Consider the following 23,642-nt stretch of genomic DNA (forward strand, 5'->3'; position numbering starts at 1 on the left):
GAAGATGAACTAGAACTTATCTTTGTTGTCACTAAGTGAGATGAAGACGTTAAGCGGTCAGGTCAGCGCTCAAGTTGGTCTGGGTCTAGACCACCCGCTCTGTGTGACACACCCAACTTACAACTCTACTACGGCTTTGTGTGCTACACCGTTCATCCAAAATGGCGTACGAGGGCACCTTCACACGGAGCAACGTGGAAGACGTAATGATTACATGACTGCAATTACTTGAGCCAACTCTAATATCATACATTTTCCTCCAAATTAAAGGGGAATTTTAATATAGTTGTATTCATCCCCAGAAGAAAATGCAGCACAATGAAGGAAGAAAATGACAATATGGAAATTATAAACTAAACCTAATGATATAACTAAGTTGACCTAAAAAAGAACAGAAGTCAATAAAAGGTTGTGTACTGTGATCACTCTGTGGTCACACTGTGGTCACACTGTGGTCACTCTGTGGTAACACATGGTCACTCTGTGGTCACACATGATCACTCTGTGGTTACTCTGTGGTCACACTGTGGTCACTCTGTGATCACTCATGGTCATTCTGTGGTCACACATGGTCATTCTGTGGTTACTCTGTGGTCACACTGTGGTCACACTGTGGTCACTCTGTGGTCACTCTGTGGTCACACATGGTCATTCTGTGGTTACTCTGTGGTCCCACTGTGGTCACTCTGTGGTCACACATGGTCATTCTGTGGTCACACATGGTCATTCTGTGGTTACTCTGTGGTTACACTGTGGTCCCTCTGTGGTCACTCTGTGGTCACTCTGTGGTCACACATGGTCATTCTGTGGTCACACATGGTCATTCTGTGGTTACTCTGTGGTTACACTGTGGTCCCTCTGTGGTCACTCTGTGGTCACACATGGTCATTCTGTGGTTACTCTGTGGTTACACTGTGGTCCCTCTGTGGTCACTCTGTGGTCACACATGGTCATTCTGTGGTTACTCTGTGGTCACACTGTGGTCACTCTGTGGTCACACTGTGGTCACTCTGTGGTCACACATGGTCATTCTGTATATATATATATATATATATATATATATATATATATATATATATATATATATATATATATACTGTTTTGTATATATATTTATATATATAAGTATATCCTTTTTTGTATATATTATTCAAGATTCAAGATTCAAGAGGTTTATTCGTCACATACATATACATACTTTCATACATATATGCAGTGAAATGTAATGCAACGCACCTGGTGATAACACACAATATGTCCTAGGAAATGTTCTTTTTTTTTTTTTTTTTTTTTTTTTTTAATAATACTATACTACAACTACTAATACTACTACTACATTTACATTTACATTTAGTCATTGATCAGACGCTTTTATCCAAAGCGACTTACAATTATTCAAACAGCGACGGACGCAGCCATCAGGAGCAATTAGGGGTAAAGTGTCTTGCTCAAGGACATTACAGCATGCTAGCAGGAGGAGCCTGGGATCCAACCAGCAACCTTTAGATCACTAGACCACCAGCTCTACCGCCTGAGCTACCATCCCCCCATTTCTTTCTAATAGACCAACTAACTGACTAAAACGTAATAAAGAAAGTCGAATACTTATATACCTATACCTTATACCCTACTCGAATACTAGAATAAAGTAAAAATATATAGAATAAAATAAAATACAATAAAATAAAATGAGATAAAATGGAATAGATAGAAGGAATATGCTTATGTATATGGAATAGGCAATTATGTATATACAGATATGTGCATTAAAGTGGCATGTGAATAAAGTGAGGTAGTGCTTGGGATAATACAGCACAGTATACAACAATACGGCACAACAATACGGCATCACGAACAACCCTGAACAGTGACACAGTATGCGCTACAGTATGCTACATATAGTACAGTAGATAGTGGAGCCTATGTGTATGGCTCAATGAGGACCCCTGGTGAGGTCAGCATTGACAGTTCTAATGGCTTGCGGGAAAAAACTCTGTCTCAGTCTCTCTGTTCTCGCTGTGTGACTGCGGAGGCGCTTGCCTGACCGCAGCAGCTGAAACAGTCCGTTGTTGGGGTGATGAGGATCCTTCATGATCCTGCAGCTTTGCTACTTCACTTCCTGGTGTATAAGTACTGCAGGGAGGGGAGGGTAGTTCCAGTGGTACGTTGGGCTGAACGCACCACCCCCTGCAGGGCCCTCCTGTCCTGAGCAGTACAGCTCCCAAACCAGGCAGTGATGTTGCCTGTCAGGAGCTCTCCACCGCTCCACAGTAGAAGGACTTGAGGATCCTCACCGAGACCCGGAATTTCCTCAGCTGCCTGAGGTGATAAAGACGCTGCCTCGCCTTCCTCACCAGAGTGTCTGTAGGTAAAGACTATGTTAAGTCATCTGTGATGTGGACTCCCAGGTACTTGAAGCTGCTCACCCTGTCAACAGAAGTCCCATTAATCACCAGCAGCGTGTGCATCCTCGGTTATAATCCTCGCCTAAAGTCCACAATCAGCTCCTTAGTTTTGCTGATGTTCAGGTGTAGGCTGTTTTCCTGGCACCAGAGTGACAGGTCAGCCACCTCCTCGCGGTAGGCCTTCTCATCGCAGTCGGTGATCAGGCCCACGACCACGGTGTTGTCAGCAAACTTGATGATGGTGTTGGAGCTGGACCTGGCCACACAGTCATGTGTGTACAGGGAGTACAGTAGGGGGCTGAGGACGCAGCCCTGGGGGGATCCTGTATTCAGGGTGAGGACGCTTGACGTGTGCTTCCCCACCCTGACCACCTGGGGGCGGGCTGTGAGGAAGTCCAGGATCCAGGCGCAATATATAATATATTGTATATATATATATATGTATATATATATATATATATATATATATATATATATATATATACATTTTTTTTGTATCTACACTACTCACAAAAAGTTAGGGATATTCGGCTTTCGGGTGAAATTTCATGATGAACCTAAAATGCACTATAACTTTTACAGGTGAACTTAATTTGACCTTCTCTAAACTTTCGAATGCACATGTCCAACTGTTCAATGTTTCAGTATTTTTTGCACAACTTGCTGTTCTATAACAAGGAGCTGAACGGCAAAATTCACAACAGGTGTTTGATCCATGAATCAACCAATACATTTCCTGGTTGGTAGAATTGGTATTTAAACAGTCCTCTTCATCATGCTTTTCACATGTTGACATCATGAGACCAAGACGACACCTAACAACTGATCAACAGCACTTCGCCTTGCAGGGCTTCAAACAGGATCTTGTCAGAGGGAAGTGGCCACTGAGCTTAGAGTGTCACAGAGTGTTATCAGCAGGTTCCAACAGAGATACAGAGACTGGAAGAGTCACAGAAAGGCATAGAAGAAGAAGAAGAAGGAGGTGTAGTAGCAGAGCCCGCAGGATCATGAAGGACCCTCATCACCCCAACAACGGACTGTTTCAGCTGCTGCGGTCAGGCAAGCGCCTCCGCAGTCACACAGCGAGAACAGAGAGACTGAGACGGAGTTTTTTCCCGCAAGCCATTAGAACTGTCAACGCTGACCTCACCAGGGGTCCTAACACATAGGCTCCACTACCTACTGTACTGTATGTAGCATACTGTACCGCATACTGTGTCACTGTTCAGGGCTGTTCGTGATGCCGTATTGCTGCGCCGTACTGTTGTATACTGTGCTGTATTATCCCAAACACTACCTCACTCTATTCACATTCACATGCCACTTTAATTCACATGCCACTTTAAATGCACATATCTGTATATACATAGGCATATTCCTTCTATCTATTCCATTTTATTTCAATTTATTTTTATTGTATTTTATTCTATATATTTTTATCTTATTCTATAAGTATTCAACTTACTGTATTACGTTTTAGGAGTCAGTTAGTCGGTCTATTAGAAAGGAATTTTCCACTTTTATTTTTATTTTTTTTTTTAGAACATATTGTGTGCTATCACCGGGTGCGTTGCATTACATTTCACTGCATATATGTATGAAAGTATGTATATGTATGTGACAAATAAAAAATCTTGAATCTTGAATCTCTTGAAGTGGACGTCCTTTGGCCACATCCCACACTGATGAGCGCTTCATTGTGAACAGTGCCCTGCGGAACCGGATGATGAATGCCACTCAACTCCAGGCACATTGAAGGGAGGTGAGAGGCACCCAAGTGTCACGTCAGACCATTCAAAACCGTTGACATCAGCGTGGTCTGCGTGCTAGACCACCTGCAAGGGTACCTGACCACACCACCAGGCACAGGCATCATCATCTTGCAGGGGCCAGGCAGCATTTACGCCGGACAAGGCACCATGGGCCTCAGTGCTGTTCTCTGATGAAAGTCGATTCACGTTGAGCAGAAATGATGGCCACCAATGATGTTGGAGACGTCAAGGAGGGTGCTATGAATCGGCCACTGTTGTCACCAGACGAGCCTTTGGTGGTGGTGGTGTTACAGTGTGGGCAGGTGTGTCTAATCAATACAGAACTGCCCTACACTTTGTGAATGGTACAGTGACAAGCCCATACTACCTGAATGACATCATTAATCCAGTCATTGTGCCCCTGCATGAACAACACAGGCCTCATTTCATCTTCATGGACAACAATGCTCCAGCTCATGGAGGTGGCATCATTAGGGAACGGCTGCCTGAGACTGGGGCACCTCAAATGGAGTGGCCTGCACTTTCTCCAGACCTGAATCCCATAGAAAACCTATGGGATCAGCTGAGAGCCCGTCTCGCTCCCTGCCCGTCTTGCTCCCTGCTTTTGGGAAATCAGATCACGCCGCGATCTCGCTGCTTCCTGTTTACAGGCCTCTGATCGCGCGGGATGTGGTGATGACGAGGGAAGTGAAGCGGTGGACGGACCAATCAGAGGCTGCGCTTCAGGACGCTCTGACTGACGTAGACTGGGACATGTTCCAAACAAGTTCAAGTGACGTCAGCGAGTTTACGGAGGCCGTAGTAAGTTTTGTGGCTACGCTGGCGGATGAAATCGTTCCCACGGTGAAAGTTCGGATATTTCCAAACCAGAAACCATGGGTTGATAAATCCATCCGCTGCGCTCTGAATGCGCGCACGGCCGCTTACAACGACGGACTTGTATCTGGTAACATGGACAACTACAAAGCGGCGTCGTACAATCTGCGGAGGGCGGTGAGGGACGCTAAACGGACGTACAGAGACACCGTGGAGCTGCAGATGGAGCGGGGGGACACCAGACGCTTGTGGCAGGGGCTGCAAACAATAACAAACTACAAGAGCAGCTCCTCCCCAGCCACGAGTGTGGACGCCTCCCTGGCCAACCAACTGAACTCCTTTTATGCACGGTTCGAGTCTGGCAGCAGCACCGTTAGCTCGCCGGCTAATTGGAGTTACACCGCTGGGGATGAGCGCGCACTCTCAGTGTCCGTGCACGAGGTCAAGAGGGCTTTGATGCGGGTGAACACCAGGAAAGCTGCGGGCCCAGACGGCATTTCTGGACGAGTACTGAAGACCTGTGCTAACCAGCTAGCTCCGGTGTTCACCACAATATTCAACATCTCCCTGGCTGAATCAGTGGTCCCACCCTGCTTCAAGAGGTCCACCGTCGTTCCTGTCCCGAAGATCGCCTCTCCAACCTGCCTGAATGACTACCGTCCGGTGGCCCTCACCTCGGTGGTCATGAAGTGTTTCGAGAGGCTGATTAAGGATTACATCTGCGCCTCCCTCCCCCGCACCTTGGACCCGTTGCAGTTCACGTACCGGCAGAACAGATCCACGGATGACGCGGTCTCCCAGGTACTGCACACCACGCTCACGCACCTGGATGGCCAGAAGGGGGCCTATGTGAGAATGCTGTTCATTGATTATAGTTCAGCTTTCAACACCATAGTCCCCACCAGACTGGCTGTCAAGCTGATGGAGCTCGGATTGAATGGTCCGCTGTGCACCTGGATCCTGGACTTCCTCACAGGCCGCCCCCAGGTGGTCAAGGTGAGGAAGTACATGTCAAGCTCCCTCACCCTGAACACAGGATCCCCCCAGGGCTGCGTCCTCAGCCCCCTACTGTACTCCCTGTACACACATGACTGTGTGGCCAGGTCCAGCTCCAACACCATTATCAAGTTTGCTGACGACACCGTGGTCGTGGGCCTGATCACCGACTGCGATGAGAAGGCCTACCGCGAGGAGGTGGCTGACATGTCACTCTGGTGCCAGGACAACAGCCTCCACCTGAACGTCAGCAAAACCAAGGAGCTGATTGTGGACTTTAGGCGTGGATCACAATCGAGGACGCACGCGCCCTTGTGGATTAATGGGACTTCTGTCGATAGGGTGAGCAGCTTCAGATATCTGGGAGTCCACATCACAGAGGACTTAACATGGACTGTTCATACAGACACTCTGGTGAGAAAGGCGAGGCAGCGCCTCTACCACCTCAGGCAGCTGAGGAAATTCCGGGTCTCGGTGAGGATCCTCAAGTCCTTCTACTCTGGAGCAGTGGAGAGCATCCTGACAGGCAACATCACTGCCTGGTTTGGGAACTGTACTGCCCAGGACAGGCGGGCCCTGCAGAGGGTGGTGCGTTCAGCTGAACGTACCACTGGAACTACCCTCCCCTCCTTGCAGGAGTTATACACCAGGAGGTGTAGTAGCAGAGCCCGTAGGATCATGAAGGATCCTCATCACCCCAACAACGGACTGTTTCAGCTGCTGCGTCAGGCAAGCGCCTCCGCAGTCACACAGCGAGGACAGAGAGACTGAGACTGAGTTTTTTCCCGCAAGCCATTAGAACTGTCAACGCTGACCTCACCAGGGGTCCTAACTGAGCCATGCACTAGGCTCCACTACCTACTGTACTGTATGTAGCATACTGTACCGCATACTGTATCACTGTTCAGGGTTGTTCGTGATGCCGTATTGCTGCGCCGTACTGTTGTATACTGTGCTGTATTATCCCAAACACTACCTCACACTATTCACATTCACATGCCACTTTAATTCACATGCCACTTTAAATGCACATATCTGTATATACATTGGCATATTCCTTCTACCTATTCCATTTTATTTCAATTTATTTTTATTGTATTTTATTCTATATATTTTTTATCTTATTCTATAAGTATTCCACTTACTGTATTACGTTTTAGGAGTCAGTTAGTCGGTCTATTAGAAAGGAATTTTCTACTTTTTATTTTATTTTATTTTTTATATTTTCCTAGGACATATTGTGTGCTATCACCGGGTGCGTTGCATTACATTTCACTGCATATATGTATGGAAGTATGTATATGTATGTGACAAATTTAAAAAAAAAAAATCTTGAATCTTGATGCCGTGTAGAGGCTCGTAACTCTGTACGCCAGAACCTCAATGACCTGAGGGCAGCCCTTCAAGAAGAGTGGGGGGCCAGGCCTCAGCAGACAATAAGTCGACTTGTGAACAGCATGAGACGTCGTTGTCAAGCTGTAACTGATGCTCAAGGGCACATGACAAGTTATTGAGACATTGACATTTTTTGTTGTGGTAAACCCACCACTGTTGTTGGCTTTTGTTTCAATAAATTGTTTGAGATGAGGAAATCACCATTGCATGCTTCTACTTAAATGCTCTACTTTCGTGACATAATATCACTGTAGCGTGAACTTTTTACATTTTCCATAAATTTCACCAAATATCCCAAACTTTTTGTGAGTAGTGTATATTATACATATACGTTGGTCAGTGGAGGTGTGTGGAAGTCAGACCATGGCCCTTTCTCAATCTGCGTCTGTACTTGTGTTCTTGTCTGTACTTGTGGTCTTGTGCACTTGTGTTCTTGTCTGTACTTGTGTTCTTGTGGACTTGTGAAACGTCACCAGTCGCAGCCCAAGTACTGTTTCAATTCAAAGTACGCATCAAGCCAAGTCCAGTCCAAATGCCCGCATGTGGACTTGCTCCGCCCATTTTATGGAGGATGCATCGGTGGTGACTTGTGTGGACTTGGGACAGACAAGTATCCCAGAATGCATTTGGCAGAATGACCGTACTGCGTCCTCCCGTCCCCGGGAGTCTGTACTCCCAAATCCAACTTGCCAAGTCTGAACTACCAAGTCTGCAAGTCCAGACTTGGCGTACTTGGTATTGAGAAACAGCCACTGTCGCTGCTCAGTGTTGATATTCTTAATCATTCGACACCTCGGTCCAGAAAGGTTGGATCTCAAAGGTCCCTGTGCCTGGAGCACATGGGTGTGGTCACTTAGCTGATGTGGGAAGTCCGGGAGAACAAGGGGGACCTGGTGGTGCTGTGGTTGGAGCTCACAGAGCCTACGTCTGGGCAGCCCACAAGCAGGTTGAAGTGAGTTGCGGGACCTCACACCGGAAGACTTCCCCAGCTCCAGCTCCAGCTCCAGCTCCAACACCACTGTGTGTGTGCATGTTCAGTGTGTGTGTGTGTGTGTGTGTATTTGATTCTTTCATTTGTACTTTCTCATAGTAAAGATCAAAGAAACATCTGCAGCTTTTTATTTATATTTTTATTTTGATTTCAGTGAGGACAACAAGAACAAACACTCCCACATCCCATGTGTCTACACCACGTTTACACGTTAATATGTTTATGTCATGTCAATATCATGTTTATATGTTGGTGTGTATTTTGTATATTTACTATTTGTACTCCTCGTTTATGTGGTCATTGTTGTTGTTGTTGTTGTTGTTGTTGTACTCCTGTTGATACTGCAGTAAAACACCACGTTGTCACGGCGACAAACTACAAACGGCTGGAAAGAGTCTGATCCCAGTGTCCTGGAGGTCAGAGGTCACACGCTCACTGTGTCTTGTTCCACAGGGGCATCGCCATCCAACTGAGGGAGAGGTCAGAGGTCAGAGGTCAGCGGTCAGGGCGGTACCAGCTGCAGTACCAACTGCAGTACCAGCTTGTACTACAGCTGGTACTACAGCTGGTGTAGTACCAGCTGTAATATCAGTTGTAGTACCAGCTGTAGTACCAGCTGCAGTACCAGCTGTAATACCAGATGTAGTACAAGTACATGTACAGTGTGTACTCACGGCCTGCAGCTCCTGGGTGCTGAACATGTGGTGCAGCAGGGTGCAGCGCAGTGCAGCGCAGCACAGCAGCAGGAAGGGAAAGAGCAACGCAGCAGCAGACGTCATGAGCAGCCACAGGGCGGAGACGAGGAGCAGCTGCACGCCGGTAAACAGGTGCATGCGCACCGTGCTCACCTGCAAAGTACACACAGTACACACTACATAGTACACACTACACACAGTACATAGTACACACTACAAAGTACACACTACACAGAACACACAGTACATAGTACACAGAACACAGTACATAGTACAAAGTACACAGTACTTTGTACAAAGTACACAGTACACAGTACACAATACTATGCACTTCCTCATCTGTCAGCGGTGACGAGAGACTCGCAAACAACTCAGAGTCACAATGAGTCTGAACTGACGATGAAACTGATTTACACTGTCTGTTGACTGTCTGTTGACTGTCTGTCGACTGTTCACTGTTTGTTGACTGTCAATTCATTGTCTGTTGACTGTCTGTTGACTGTCAGTTGACTGTCTGTTGACTGTTTGTTCACTGTCTGTTGACTGTCTGTTGACTGTCTGTTCATTGTCTGTTCATTGTCTGTTCACTTTCTGTTCACTGTCTGTTGTCTGCCCAGATTCCCTGATTTACATCCTGATGGTTTCCTGAACCCTCCCTCCGGGTGCAGTGTCTGTTGACTGTCAGTTGACTGTCTGTTTACTGTCAGTTGACTGTCTGTTGACTATTCGTTGACTGTCTGTTGACTTTCAGTTCACAGTCTGTCTGTCTCTCCGTCTGTCTGCCCAGATTCCCTGATGTACGTCCTGATGGTTTCCTGAACCCTCCCTCCTGGTGCACTGTCTGTTGACTGTCTGTTGACTTTCTGTTGACTGTCAGTTGACTGTCTGTTGACTGTCTGTTGACTGTCTGTTCACTGTTTGTTCACTGTCTGTTGTCTGCCCAGATTCCCTGATATACGTCCTGATGGTTTCCTGAACCCTCCCTCCTGGTGCACTCTCTGTTGACTGTCTGTTGACTGTCAGTTGACTGTCTGTTGACTGTCTGTTGACTGTCTGTCTCGTCCTCCTCCTCAAACCCTCCCTCCTGGTGCACTGACCTTGCCTCCGTATCCATGGTTACCGTGGTGTTTGGGAGCTTTGATCATCAGGAGGATTCGCTCCGTCAGTTCGATGCCGTGCAGCGACATGACGCCCATGTAGAGGAAGACGCCGAAGAGCACAGCGAGCGGGATGTGCTGCAGGACATCACCCATCACGATGGAGAGACCTGCAGCAACACGGCAACACAACCAGCAACACAATACAGCAACACAGCAACACAACACGGCAACACAACACAGCAACACAGCAACACAACACAGAAACACAGCAACACAACACAGCAACACAGCAACACAACACAGCAACACAACACAGTAACACAACACAGCAACACAGCAACACAACACAGAAACACAGCAACACAACACAGCAACACAGCAACACAACACGGCAACACAACACAGCAACACAGCAGCACAACACAGAAACACAGCAACACAACACAGCAACACAACACAGTAACACAACACAGCAACACAGCAACACAACACAGAAACACAGCAACACAACACAGCAACACAGCAACACAACACGGCAACACAACACAGCAACACAACACGGCAACACAACACGGCAACACAACACAGCAACACAACATGGCAACACAACACATCAACACAACCCGGCAACACAGCACAGCAACACAACACAACACAGTTACACAACACGGCAACACAACACAGCAACACAACACAACCCAACACAGCCACAAAACACAACACAGCAGCACAACACAACACAGCAACACAACACGACACAGCAACACAACACAGCAACATAACACAGCATTACAACCCGGCAACACATCACAGCAACACAGCAACACAACACAACACAGCAACACAACACAACACAGCAACACAGCAACAGGGCAACACAACACAGCAACACAACCCGGCAACACAACACAGCAACACAGCAAGACAACACAACACAGAAACACAACACAACACAGCAACACAACACGACACAGCAACACAACACGACACGACACAGCAACACAACACAACACAGCAACACAGCAACACAACACGGCAACACAACACAGAAACAGGGCATCACTTAGTCTGTGTCTGTGACATTGGGAAGGAGACCCCGAAAGTCCAGCTCCTCATGGACCCACCCACTAGCAGCGCCACCACCAGGCCGCTGACCCGCTGTTCCTTGACCTCCAGGATTCCAGGCTTCTCTCCAGGATGTGTCGTCCGGCTCGTCACCGTCAGTGCGTTGGTGTGGGTGACGGAGCGCACGGTGGCGGCCGAGAGCCAAGGCAACCCTAGCAGCGCCGAGAAGCCTCCCATCGCCACAACTATCAGCAGGTCCAGGTGGAACCCAGAGCCCTTCACCAGCATGCGCTCCTTCTTGCTAACGATTAGCCTGTTGGACACAGCCATACTGGTCAGCAGCTAGCGGTCAGCAGATAGCAGTCAGCAGCTAGCGGTCAGCAGCCTGTGGCTAGTGTGTCGGTCCTACGCTGTGATCTGGGACTCCATGAAGATGAGGATGAAGAGCAGCAGTGCCGGCAGGAAGCTGCAGATCATCATCCAAACAGGAAACTGCCCGTCGGTTCCGAGTGGCGAGATGAGCCAACCTCGCTTCTCTGGACTGGAGACGGAGAGTCCACGAGGCACGCTCAGCTTCTGCATGGGGAGGGGCAGCGGGTCAGTAACGGTCCTGTGGGGTCAGTAGTACTCAGTAACGGGCAGAGTCACCTGGGTGTAGGTGTCCTGGAGGCTGATGTCCACCAGCACCATCACTAGGATCGCGATGGGAACACCGAAGTCTCCGATGAGCCGTCGCAACTGAAAAACACCCCACACTTCCTGTCTCTATCCAAGATGGCGGGTGATCTCTGTATAATACACAGTAGCAACATGGCGTACGCACCCTGCCAGGGAAGTACACACTGTTCTTGAACTTGCGCAAGTAGAAGGCGATAAGGAAGGTTCCTGCCATGTGGACCAGAGACAGCAGGGCAGTGTTGGGCTCCCCCAGCACCCTGTGAGGGCCGCTGGGGGGCGACAGCAGGGTGGTGTTGGGCTCCCCCAGCACCCTGTGAGGGCGGCTGGGGGGCGACAGCAGGGTGATGTTGGGCTCTATGACACCCAGACCGCAGTTCCACTCCCACACTAAGGTGGTGCTGTTACTGGAGGAGCAGCTTCCTAGTGGATGTTCCTGAAAGATCTACAGAGACACAGTGACACCATGACTGTAGTATTCATGTGAATCTTGAATCTTGAATCATGTGGTTTTTGTCTTTCTTTTCTGATCTGTGGGGTCTGTCTGGTGACGTAGTTCAAACTCCCGCCTACAGGGGCCGATGTTGTCACCTTGATCAGCTTGGCAAAGGTTTCGTAGATGAAGATGAGGGAGATGAGGAAGGAGAAGATCTCCTGCGTGAAGCGCGACACGTAGCGCACCAGGAAGCTGCCCTCCAGCGCCACCGTCAGCCCGACGATGAGAACCAACCAGAAGCCGACCCAGACCCGACCCGCCAGGTAGTCCACCTGCTGGAGCCGACAGAACTGCAGTGGGGAAAGCGTGTGAGTACTCTGGTAGTACTCAGGTAGCACTCGGATAGTTCTCACTTAGGACTTAGCTAGTACTTAGTCAGTACTTTACCACGTATTACATAATACGCTGGAAACCAAAAATGGTGGTGGGTTGGTGTCACACACAGCTTCAGGGTGGACCCTGTTGAAAGGGGGCATGGCCAGGTCATGGGCAGGACCAATCGCCCCTTGGTGGGGAGGAGGTGGCCAAGATGGGGGAGGAGCCTCACAGATAAAGGAGGGGCCTTAGTGATAAGGGGAGTGGCCTTACAGATAGGGACGCAGCAGATGCTGGGGAGGGAGGGAGCGGACCAGGAGAACGGGTGGAGAATGGGTGGAGAACGGGTGGAGAACGGGTGGAGAACGGGTGTAGAGCGTTCCTTCCTCCGGAGGCAGAGAGTGTAGGACAGGTTGAAATGATCACACTGGTTTAAAAACTTTGGTTTTAGGGCGACTGCATCTGGAGACGGTGACTCTGTCCCTTCTACATGCGAGGGGCGGGGAGTCGGCGAGCGAAGCGCTGGTCTGAAAAACATTCTGTTGCCTTGTCTGGTGATGTCAGCTCACTGTGTGAGCATCACGTGACGTCTCCATGACATCATCTATGTGGGAACACACTCCATACACAGTGTTTGTGTAAATTGGGTCCATGTGCCAATAACTACGGACTCCACCCCACTGACTCTACCCCACATTTATTATTCAGCAAAGTTACGGATTCCAATGTCGGAATTATATGGGCTGATATAAACTTGCCTTGTCTATAAAGTAGTAGTGAAGCTGTAGTTAAATAGTAGTTAACCAGTAGTTAGGCTGTTGTAAAATAGTAGTAAAGAAGTAGTAGTAGTATTAGTAGTAAAGCAGTAGTTAAGCAGTAGTAAAGTAGTAGTAATAAATCAGTAATAAAGTAGTATTAAAGCAGTAGTAAAGCAGTAGTAATAAAGTAATTGTAGTATCTCCATAGTGCTCCATCTAGCACTCATCCACCTGGATAGCCCCAAAACATATGTTAGAATGCTGTTTATTGACTTTAGTTCTGCCTTCAACACTGTGATCCTGATGACTTCTGACCTGAACTTCATACACTCTAGCAGGAAATGTTGGAGCCTCATCCGCCCTCTAGGAGCTGCACAGAAGCCCCCCAGCCAAAACCGAGCATGTGTCACACCCAACCAAGTTGCATACCACCTACTGACTATTGCAAAAGCAACCCAAGACAAACCCACCAGAAGAGCAGTTACAACTGAGCTAAAGAAAGCGCTCAGAGACCATAGAAACCCTGAACCTTTTGAGGTTGCTGAACTGGAGAAAGGCCTGAAATGTGGAAAGGCAGCAGGATATGACAACATCTCTCCAGAGTTTGTGAAACACCTTGGCCCCCGAGCCCTAACCTGGCTGACACAATTCTATGCCAAGATCATAAATACGAACTTGATCCCAAAGAAATGGCGGACAGAAAAGTTATTGCCATCTTAAAACCTGGCAAAGACCACAAACTACCTGCCAGCTACCGCCCAATCTCCCTACTCAGCGTTCCCTACAAAATCCTGGAACGCCTAATACTACAACGTATCTCTCCAGGAGTAGAGGAAATTCTTCGCGTGGATTAGGCAGGTTTCCGCAAGGAGCTCAGCACAGGAGAACAAGTACTGGCCTTAACCACCTTCATCGAAAATGGCTTCCAGAGCAGACTGAAGACAGGGACTTGAGTGTTCGAGTGTTCCTCGACCTCACAGCCGCCTATGATACAGTCTGACACAAAGGCCTCCTACTCAAACTCACAAAGGCGCTCCCTGCCTGGGCAACGGTAATAATACAAACTCTACTGACAAACCGGAGGTTCAGAGTTCACCTTGGTCAGAACATGAGCGCATGGAGAAGACAGACAAACGGACTCCCACAAGGCTCAGTTCTAGCTCCAACTCTGTTCAACCTCCTCACAAATGACCTTCCCTTCACCAAATCTCGCAAATTCATCTATGCAGATGACATTGGTCTGGCATTTCAAGCACCAGACTTTGATGAACTGGAATGGATGCTCACTGATGACCTTGCCAAACTGGACCAGTTCTGCAGAACCTGGCGCCTTAAACCAAGTCCAGCAAAAACTGTTTCCAGTGTATTCCACCTCCACAACGCAAAAGCTGCCAGAGAACTAAACATCTATCTGGGCGGACTCAAGCTGAAGCATGCCTTTAATCCAACCTACCTGGGAGTGACCCTTGACAGGACCCTATCCTTCAAGGAACACCTAAAAGGGACGGCAGCTAAGGTTAAGTCAAGGAACAACCTGCTCTGCAAGCTCGCTGGTGCAAAATGGAGGGCAGCAGCCTCCACACTGCGCACCTCAGTACTGGCTCTCGCATACTCTGCAGCTGAATATTGCGCCCCTGTCTGGTCCAGGTCACCCCACACACACCATGTGGACACCCAGCTTAACACAACCATGAGAACCATAACCGGGACTATCCGCTCAACACCGCTCCCCTGGCTCCCTGTCCGATCAAACATTCCCCCTCCACATATCCGGCGAACAGCAGCCACTCAAAGGATGCTCCAAAAGGTCAAAGACTCTCCCCATCTACCAATCCACGCAGACATCTACAACCAACCCACTGCTCGACTTCCATCTAGACGACCAATTTGGAAGAACATCCCACCAGCTGACTTCGCCATCCAACTGGCTTGGAAAGCAGAATGGGAGTCCAAGGAGGTCCCAAACAAACATCTGTTGTCAGACCCCCATCAACAGGTCCCTGGCACCAACCTCCCAAGGAGACAATGGTCTACGCTCAATCGCTTCAGGACTGGACATGGCCCCTGCTTGGCCAGCCTTCACAAATGGGGCAGTAGCCCCACTCCACTGTGTGCTTGTGGAGAGGAGCAAACCATGGAACACATCATAGAAGTTTGCCCTCTTCAAAAACTGAAAGGAGGATTAGTCACCCTACATACAGCAGACCAGGAGGCAACTGCTTGGCTTAGGGACTTTGCATTCGCTAAATAAACTGTGATCCCCTCCAAGCTGATCTCCAAGCTCAGCCAGCTTGGCATCAGCAACTCACTCTGCAACTGGATTATGGACTTCCTTACTAACAGACCCCAGACTGTTAAATTGGGGAGTCTCTCCTCCTCCACTATCACCCTGAACATTGGCGTGCCGCAGGGTTGTGTGTTGAGCACTCTGCTCTACTCTCTCTTCACTCACGACTGCGCCCCTGTTTATGGCTCAGATGCCATGATCAAGTTTGCAGATGACACCACTGTGGTGGGCCTGATCAGAGATGAGGATGAAACAGCATATAGGGAAGAGGTTCAACATCTAACTACGTGGTGTAAAAACAATAACCTGGAACTCAACACCAAGAAGACCAAGGAGATCATTGTGGACTTCAGGAGAACCAGGAGCAGGGCACACACCCCCCTCCATATCAGCGGTGCTGAGGTGGAGCGTGTGTCTAGCTTTAAGTTCCTTGGGGTCCACATCACAGAAAATCTCTCTTGGTCCCTCAACTCCTCCAGTCTGGTGAAGAAGGCGCATCGGCGGCTTCACTTCCTACGGACCCTTAAGAAAGCACAGCTTTGTCCTAGGATTCTATCGGACTTCTGCCGCTGTACGACTGAGAGCATACCTACAAACTGCATCTCGGTCTGGTACGGTAACTTCAACGTTGCCGACCGCGAGGCACTACAAAGAGTAGTGAACTCTGCCCAGAGGACTATTGGCTGTATACTACCCCCACCCATCCACAACACATACCATGACCGCTGCTTAAACAAAGCCAAATCCATTGTCAAGGATGACACCCACCCCAACCATGGACTTTTCACCCTTCTCCCATCTGGCAAGCGATACAGGAGCCTGGCTCCCACACCAGCAGGCTCAAGTACAGCTTCTTTCCAGAGGCTGTAACACTGTTGAATAAACCCCCACACCGCCTCTGGCACTGGACTTTTAAATGGTTACCTGCGTACCTGTTGTTACCTGCTTACCTGTTGTTAGCTGCTTACCTGTTGTTACCTGCTTACCTGTTGTTACCTGCTTACCTGTTGTTAGCTGCTTACCTGTTGTTACCTGCTTACCTGTTGTTACCTGCTTACCTGTTGCATCTCACTTTCTGCAATGTTCACCTGTTTACATTTACTGCCTTGCACTATATGACTGTTTACACTCGCTTCTGCACTGTTTCATCAATTGCCCTTGCGCTGCTATCACAAATAAAAATACTTTTTTGTAACTTTTTTTTAATATTCCATAACCTGACCAAAACCTGCACAATATACATAGATATACTACATGTATATATATAGTATTGATATAAAATGTCTATTTATACTCTCTATACAACATCCCCCTATACTCCTGACAAACCTGTATTTATAACCTTACACTGTTGTACATAATACATCTCTTTTGCCTACATAACTGCACAGAAACACTGTACTCAAATAGTACTTTGGTATTTAAATGCTTCTTTTGCACTTCTGGTTAGACATCAACTGCACTTCATTGGTTCTGTACCTGTACTCTGCTCGTGACAATAAAGTTTAATCTAATCTAATCTAATCTAAAACTGTAATAAAGTAGTTGTAAAGTAGGAATAAAGTAGTTGTAGTATAGCAGTAGTAGATCAGTAGTAAAGCAGTAGTAAAGTATTAGTAGTAGTAAAGCAGTAGAAAAACAGTAGTAAAGTAGTTGTGACGCAGTAGTGAAGTAGTAGTAGTAGTAGTAAAGCAGTAGAAAAGCAATATAAAGTAGTAGTAATAAAGCAGTAGAAAAGTAGTATTAAAGTAGTTGTAGTAAAGCAGTAGTAAAACAGTAGTAAAGCAGTAGAAAAGGCTCAGGGTCTCACGGAGTAGAAGGCCTCCTCGAACACCAGCAGGGGGCCTGAGAAGCCGACGATGAGTAGGGGCTGCGCCCCCAACAGGCTGAACACCACGCCCTGCATCGCCGTGGCAACGATCAGCTCTGACACTCCAATCAGGCCATCTGTTTTCTCCCCTGCGTAGGACAAGTATACTGTTTAGTACATTCTACATAGAGATGTGTACCTCCTGTCTGAGTGTGTACTTCCTGCCTGAGTCACTTCCTGTCTATCTGGGTGTACTTCCTGTATCGCACTGACCCAGCAGCCCTCCGAAGGTGACCGCGGGCGTCAGCGCGGCGAAGTAGATGAAGACAATGGCGGCCATGACCTGTGTGTTGGCAGCATCGCGCAGGTCGCTGGCGTACTGCGGGAAGCGCCGTGCCGCATCCCGGATCAAACCGCCGCAAAGCCGGCCAGAGCGCCGCAGGGGGTCGGGGGGTGGGGCCAGGGGCGGGGCCTTCACGCCTAGACAGTACGACACATGTACTCTGAGCTGGGGGTGGTAGCTGTTGTAGTACAGTAGGTGGTAACATGTAATATTATTTATTATTCAGAAGGTAAATTAGAAAGCAGGAGAATGACGTGCTAAAGCACAGTACTACCTCCAGTAGTAGCTGCAGCACTACAGTACTACCTGCAGGTGTTGCCTCATGATCGGCGCTCTCCTTTTGGAAGGTAGCGTCAGGGTCCAGCTCCTCCTTCTCCTGCTCCTCCTCTTCCTCTTCCTGTTCCTCTTCCTCTTCCCTCAGGAAGCTGTTGATCACTGAGAAAAGATCCTGACGCTCTGCAGCGCTGACCACCTCCAGGAAGTTCTGGACACAAGGTTGCTTCTATGTTAATACTGTGTACTGTGCTTCTATGTTAGTACTGTGTACTGTGCTTCTATGCTAGTACTGTGTACCGTGGTACTATGTCACTACCGTGTATTGCTGTAGTAGTAGTAGTAGTAGTAGTAGTAGAAGCAGTAGCAGTAGCAGTAACAGTAGCAGCAGTAGTAGTACATTACATTACATTTAGTCATTGATCAGACGCTTTTATCCAAAGCGACTTACAATTGTTCAAACGCCGATGGACGCAGCCATCAGGAGCAATTAGGGGTTAAGTGTCTTGCTCAAGGACACTACAGCATGCTAGCAGGAGGAGCCTGGGATCGAACCAGCAACCTTTAGATCACTAGACCACCAGCTCTACCGCCTGAGCTACCATCCCCTATAGTAGTAGTAGCAGTAGTTGTAGTAGAAGTAGTAGTAGTAGTGGCGGTAGCAGAAGTAGTAGCAGTACTAGTAGCAGTAGCAGTAGCAGTAGCAGTAATAGTAGCAGTAATAGTAGAAGCAGTACCAGTGGTAGTAGTAGTAGCAGTAGTAGTAGCAGTACTAGTAGCAGTAGCAGTGGAAGTAGTAGTAGTGGTAGTGGTCGTAGTAGTAGTAATAGAAGTAGTAGAAGTAGTACTAGTGGTGGTAGCAGCAAGAGTTCACACACTCACCTTGTCAGACATTAAGGTGGAGATTGATTGTCCAATCAGGTGGCAGGTGGTGGCAGCAGTGGGTGGGGCCAGGAGCAGGAAGAGGAAGCGAACAGGAAGTGCAACCGACTCCATGTTGACAGCTTCCTGCAGCCGGACAAAGGCCAAGGACGGCTGCTCCAGGAAGCTCCCAGTGGCTGCAGACAGCAAACCAGTCTGAGCTACGAGAGTCACAGGTAGAGACTGGTTGTACCGGGAGGTTCCCAGTGTCACCAGTAACAGACTGGTTGTACTGGGAGGTTCCCAGTGTCACCAGTAACAGACTGGTTGTACCGGGAGGTTCCCAGTCATACCAGTAACAGACTGGTTGTACCGGGAGGTTCCCAGTGTCACCAGTCACAGACTGGTTGTACCGGGAGGTTCCCAGTCTTACCAGTAATAGACTGGTTGTACCGGGAGGGTCCCAGTGTCACCAGTAATAGACTGGTTGTACCGGGAGGTTCCCAGTGTCACCAGTAACAGACTGGTTGTACCGGGAGGTTCCCAGTCTTACCAGTGACAGACTGGTTGTACAGGGAGGTTCTCAGTGTCACCAGTAACAGACTGGTTGTACCGGGAGGTTCCCAGTGTCACCAGTAACAGACTGGTTGTACCGGGAGGTTCCCAGTCTTACCAGTAACAGACTGGTTGTACCCGGAGGTTCCCAGTCTTACCAGTAACAGACTGGTTGTACAGGGAGGCTCTCAGTGTCACCAGTAACAGACTGGTTGTACCGGGAGGTACCCAGTGTCACCAGTAACAGACTGGTTGTACCGGGAGGTTCCGAGTGTCACCAGTAACAGACTGGTTGTACCGGGAGGTTGCCAGTCATACCAGTAACAGACCGGTTGTACCGGGAGGTTCCCAGTCTTACCAGTAACAGACTGGTTGTACCGAGAGGTTCCCAGTCTTACCAGTAACAGACTAGTTGTACTGGAGGGTTCCCAGTGAAAACTAATAATAATACCGGGAGGGAGAGCGTTCCAGAGGGTGGGGGCTGCCACGCTGAAAGCTCTGTCCCCCAAAGCTGGTAGTCTGGTACGCGGGACGGACAGTAGATCCATGTTTGAGGACCGCAAGTTCCGGGATGTAGTGTGCTGGTGGTGGAGGTGGGACAGGTATTGGGGGGTGTGTGCGTGAAGGGATTTGTATGTGAGGAGGAGGGGTTTGTAAGAGAGAGCCAGTGGAGGTGGATGAGGGTGGGGGTGATGTGCTGCCAGGGCTTGGTGTGGGTGAGAACCCTGGCAGCTGAGTCCTGCACAGACTGGAGCCTGTCCAGGGCTTTGCTGGAAACCCTGGACAGGACTCCGTTACAGTCGTCCAGTCGGGAGGTGATAAAAGCGTGGATGAGGGTCTGAGAGTGAGGGACGGAGACGGGAGATGTTTTTGAGGTGGTAGAAGGCGACTTGGTGATGGGTCTGATGTGTGACTGAAAGGAGAGGGTGGAGTCCAGGATAACACCCAGGTTGCCGACCTTGGGAGATGTTTTAATGGAACAGCCGTCGACGAGGAGGAGGAGATCTCCAACCTTCTGGAGCAGCGGATTTGGGGCCACAACCATGAGCTCTGACTTTTTGCTGTTGAGTTGGAGTAGGTTTGTTGTCATCCAGGTTTTTATGACATGAAGGCAGTTGACCAGAGACTGTGAGGGGAACTTAGTGGATGGTGAGGTGCTGAGATAAAGCTGTGTATCATCAGCGTAGCAGTGGAAGTTGAGACCATGGTGATGACCTACCTACCATGGTGACGAGCAGGTAGATGATGAAGAGTGTTGGAGCGAGCACAGAGCTTTGAGGGACGCCATGGTTGACTAGGGCGTGGGGGGAGGAGGAGCCGTTGATCTTGACAAACTGAGTCGGTTTGATGGATATGATTGAAACCATGAGAGAGCTGTACCTGTGATGCCAAGGAGGTGGGATAGGAGTTTGAGGAGGATTGTGTAGGAAAACGTGTCAAAAGCCGCTAGAGGTCCAGGAGGATGAGGATACTGATATTACCGGAGTCTGCAGCGAGGAGGCGGTCGTTGGTGATCTTGATTAGGGCGTTCTCTGTGCTGTGGTGTGCTCTGTAGGCTGACTACAGGGGTTCGTAGAGCTCATGGTTGGACAAATGTTGATTGAGCTGGGCGGCCATTGATCTTTCCAGGACCTTACTGAGGAATGGAAGGTTGGAGATCGGCCGGTATTTGTTAAGATCGTCAGGGTCCAGACCAGGCTTCTTTAGGATGGGAGTGATAGGGGCCATTTTGAGACTGGGGGTAACTGTACCAGATACTAGGTAGGAGTTGATTATGTCTGTGATGGAGGGGCAGAGGGTAGGAAAGCAGGCGACCAACGCTGTTGGCATAGGGTCCAGGTAACAGGTGGAGGCTTTGGCTTTGGTCACCAACCTCGAGACTAGTGAAGCATCCACGAGGGAAAAGGAAGAGAGAGAGCGTTGGGGGCGGAGGGGGGCAGCTGAGGGCACACTGCCCAGTGTCTGTGACACGCTGGGAGGAGAGGGGGCAGGAACCAGGAGTTGTTGGTGAATGGTGTCCACTTTAGAACTTGGTGCAGAGGTCAGGGGCATCCACAGTGTCGGAGGCAGCAAGGGGGCGGAGCGTGGTTAATGGTGGTAAATAGTGTTCTGGGGTGGTTTTGCTCTGAGCCAATAAGGGTGGAATAGTAATTGATCTTGGTCTTGGAGAGTAAAGTAACAGTCTGATTGTACTGGGAGGTTCCCAATGCCACCAGTAACAGACTGGTTGTACTGGCGGATTCCCAGTGCCACCAGAAACAAACTGATTGTACTGGGAGGTTCCCAGTGTCACCAGTAATAGACTGGTTGTACTGGGAGGCTCCGATAGTCACCAGTATGGACTGGTTGTACCGGAAGGTTCCCAGTATCACCAGTAGTTGTACCGGGAGGTTCCCAGTATCACCGGTACAGACTGGTGGTACTGGGAGGCTCCCAGTGTCACCAATAACACATTAGTTGTACCAGGAGGTTCCCAGTGTCACCAGTACAGACTGGTTGTACTGCAAGGTTTCCAGTGTTACCAGTACAGACTGGTTGTACCGGGAGGTTCCCAGTACAAGTGTTTATAATTCCTCATTATCCCTGTGCTTCTACCTGTTGGACTGACTGACAACACAACAAAACAAGGAAACACTGTTCCACTGATCCATGACTGAGGGTCAAAGCTTTCAGGGGCAGCTCTGGTGCCGTGATGTCCTACCCACTATCATCACGGAGGCTTCGGCTTTTTCTGGAAGTTTCTCCTACAAGACACACACACACACACACACACACACAAATACACAAATTATTAGTCACAGGTCAACTGATATTTCCGAATTACCCAGAAGCCCTTGCAGTCTCCCTCACCCCTCCCCATGTGCTCAGATACCTCCTTCCTGTTTGTTTCCAGACGTCCATCTCCATGGCAACCACCTCCTGCCATCAGCGGCTGGCTGATCAGACTGCACACACACACAAATTGCAAAGTAAGACCACGCCCACAACCACCACGCCCACACTAGCCACGCCCACATGCTGTACATGCTCTGACATTGTGTCATTGATCGGATACTTTGGTTGAAAGCGACTCCTCTAAGAGGGAAGGAAAAACCTGAAGGAGAAAGTTGTAGCAGGGATGTGGGTGGAGCAGAAGAGATGGTCGTCATGATGATGTGGGCGGAGCAGGAGAGATGGTCGTCATGGTGATGTGGGTGGAGCAAGAAAGATGGTCGCCATGGTGATGTGGACAGTCTGAGATGGAGATACTTTGTGTTCTGCATGGTGATGGAGAAGTCTGTGTGAGCGCAGTGTTTCCCAGGGAGAAGGAGGAGCTCAATCCTGTTGAGGTGGATCTTCAGGTGGAGCCCAGACATCCAAGTGTTAAGGTTTTGAAGATGTGCAGAGATGCTCCTCTCTATATCATCATTATTCCACAGAGAGGGAGGAGGGGTGAAGCTGAGCGTCATCAGCAGAGAAGTGGGTGGAGAAGCCATGGGAGTAGACCACGTCACCAAGGGACTCAATAGAAGGAACAGTAGAGGAACCAGGACCCAACCCTGAGGGACCCCAGGGGTCAGATGGATCCTCTCCATGAGTTCAGAGAGGATGAAGAGAAGAAAGGATGGAGAAAAGAAAGGATGGAAGAGAAGGAAGGGTGGAGAAAAGAGAATATGGAGAGAAGAAGGGTGGAGAGAAGAGAGTGGTGAAAAAAGGGTGGAGAGAGGAGAGGATCAAGAGAAGGAAGGGTGGAGAGAAGAGAATATGGAAAGAAGGGTGGAAAGAAGAGAGGATGGAGAGAAGAAAGGTGGAGAGAAGAGAATATGGAGAAAAGAGTGGTGAAAAAAGAGGGTGGAGAGAGGAGAGGATGAGAGAAGGGGGATGGAGAGAAGAGAGGATGGCTGGAGTTGGAGAACAGGTGAATGGGGGTGGAGACAGTTTGTGCACCTGTGTTGCAGAGCTCGGAGAATCTTCCCATGATCCTCGGCTCTGATGCGCTGCGACGCCACCATGTGGTCGACCACCTGAACAGCAACTGCCGAGAGGGAGGAGTG

General features: G+C 49.0%; 1 protein-coding gene across 1 annotated transcript in view; it reads right to left on the reverse strand.

The window, feature by feature from the left end:
• Positions 1-8,799: 8,799 nt before the first annotated feature.
• slc4a2a (solute carrier family 4 member 2a) overlaps positions 8,800-23,642 on the reverse strand; it is a gene marked incomplete at both ends in the record, with an annotated part of 19,427 nt that continues 4,584 nt past the window's right edge. Inside the window, 14 exons of the mRNA XM_080010547.1 lie at positions 8,800-8,844; positions 9,050-9,223; positions 10,168-10,337; positions 11,295-11,548; positions 11,645-11,811; positions 11,884-11,973; positions 12,059-12,355; positions 12,502-12,696; positions 17,577-17,725; positions 17,850-18,048; positions 19,075-19,274; positions 19,767-19,816; positions 20,358-20,521; positions 20,832-20,988. Coding sequence (XP_079866673.1) covers positions 8,800-8,844; positions 9,050-9,223; positions 10,168-10,337; positions 11,295-11,548; positions 11,645-11,811; positions 11,884-11,973; positions 12,059-12,355; positions 12,502-12,696; positions 17,577-17,725; positions 17,850-18,048; positions 19,075-19,274; positions 19,767-19,816; positions 20,358-20,521; positions 20,832-20,988 — 2,311 coding nt within the window. The remainder of the gene's footprint in view (positions 8,845-9,049; positions 9,224-10,167; positions 10,338-11,294; positions 11,549-11,644; positions 11,812-11,883; positions 11,974-12,058; positions 12,356-12,501; positions 12,697-17,576; positions 17,726-17,849; positions 18,049-19,074; positions 19,275-19,766; positions 19,817-20,357; positions 20,522-20,831; positions 20,989-23,642) is intronic.

Source organism: Zeus faber (assembly GCF_960531495.2).
Source record: "Zeus faber genome assembly, chromosome: 12".
In the NCBI taxonomy this organism is placed as follows: domain Eukaryota; kingdom Metazoa; phylum Chordata; class Actinopteri; order Zeiformes; family Zeidae; genus Zeus; species Zeus faber.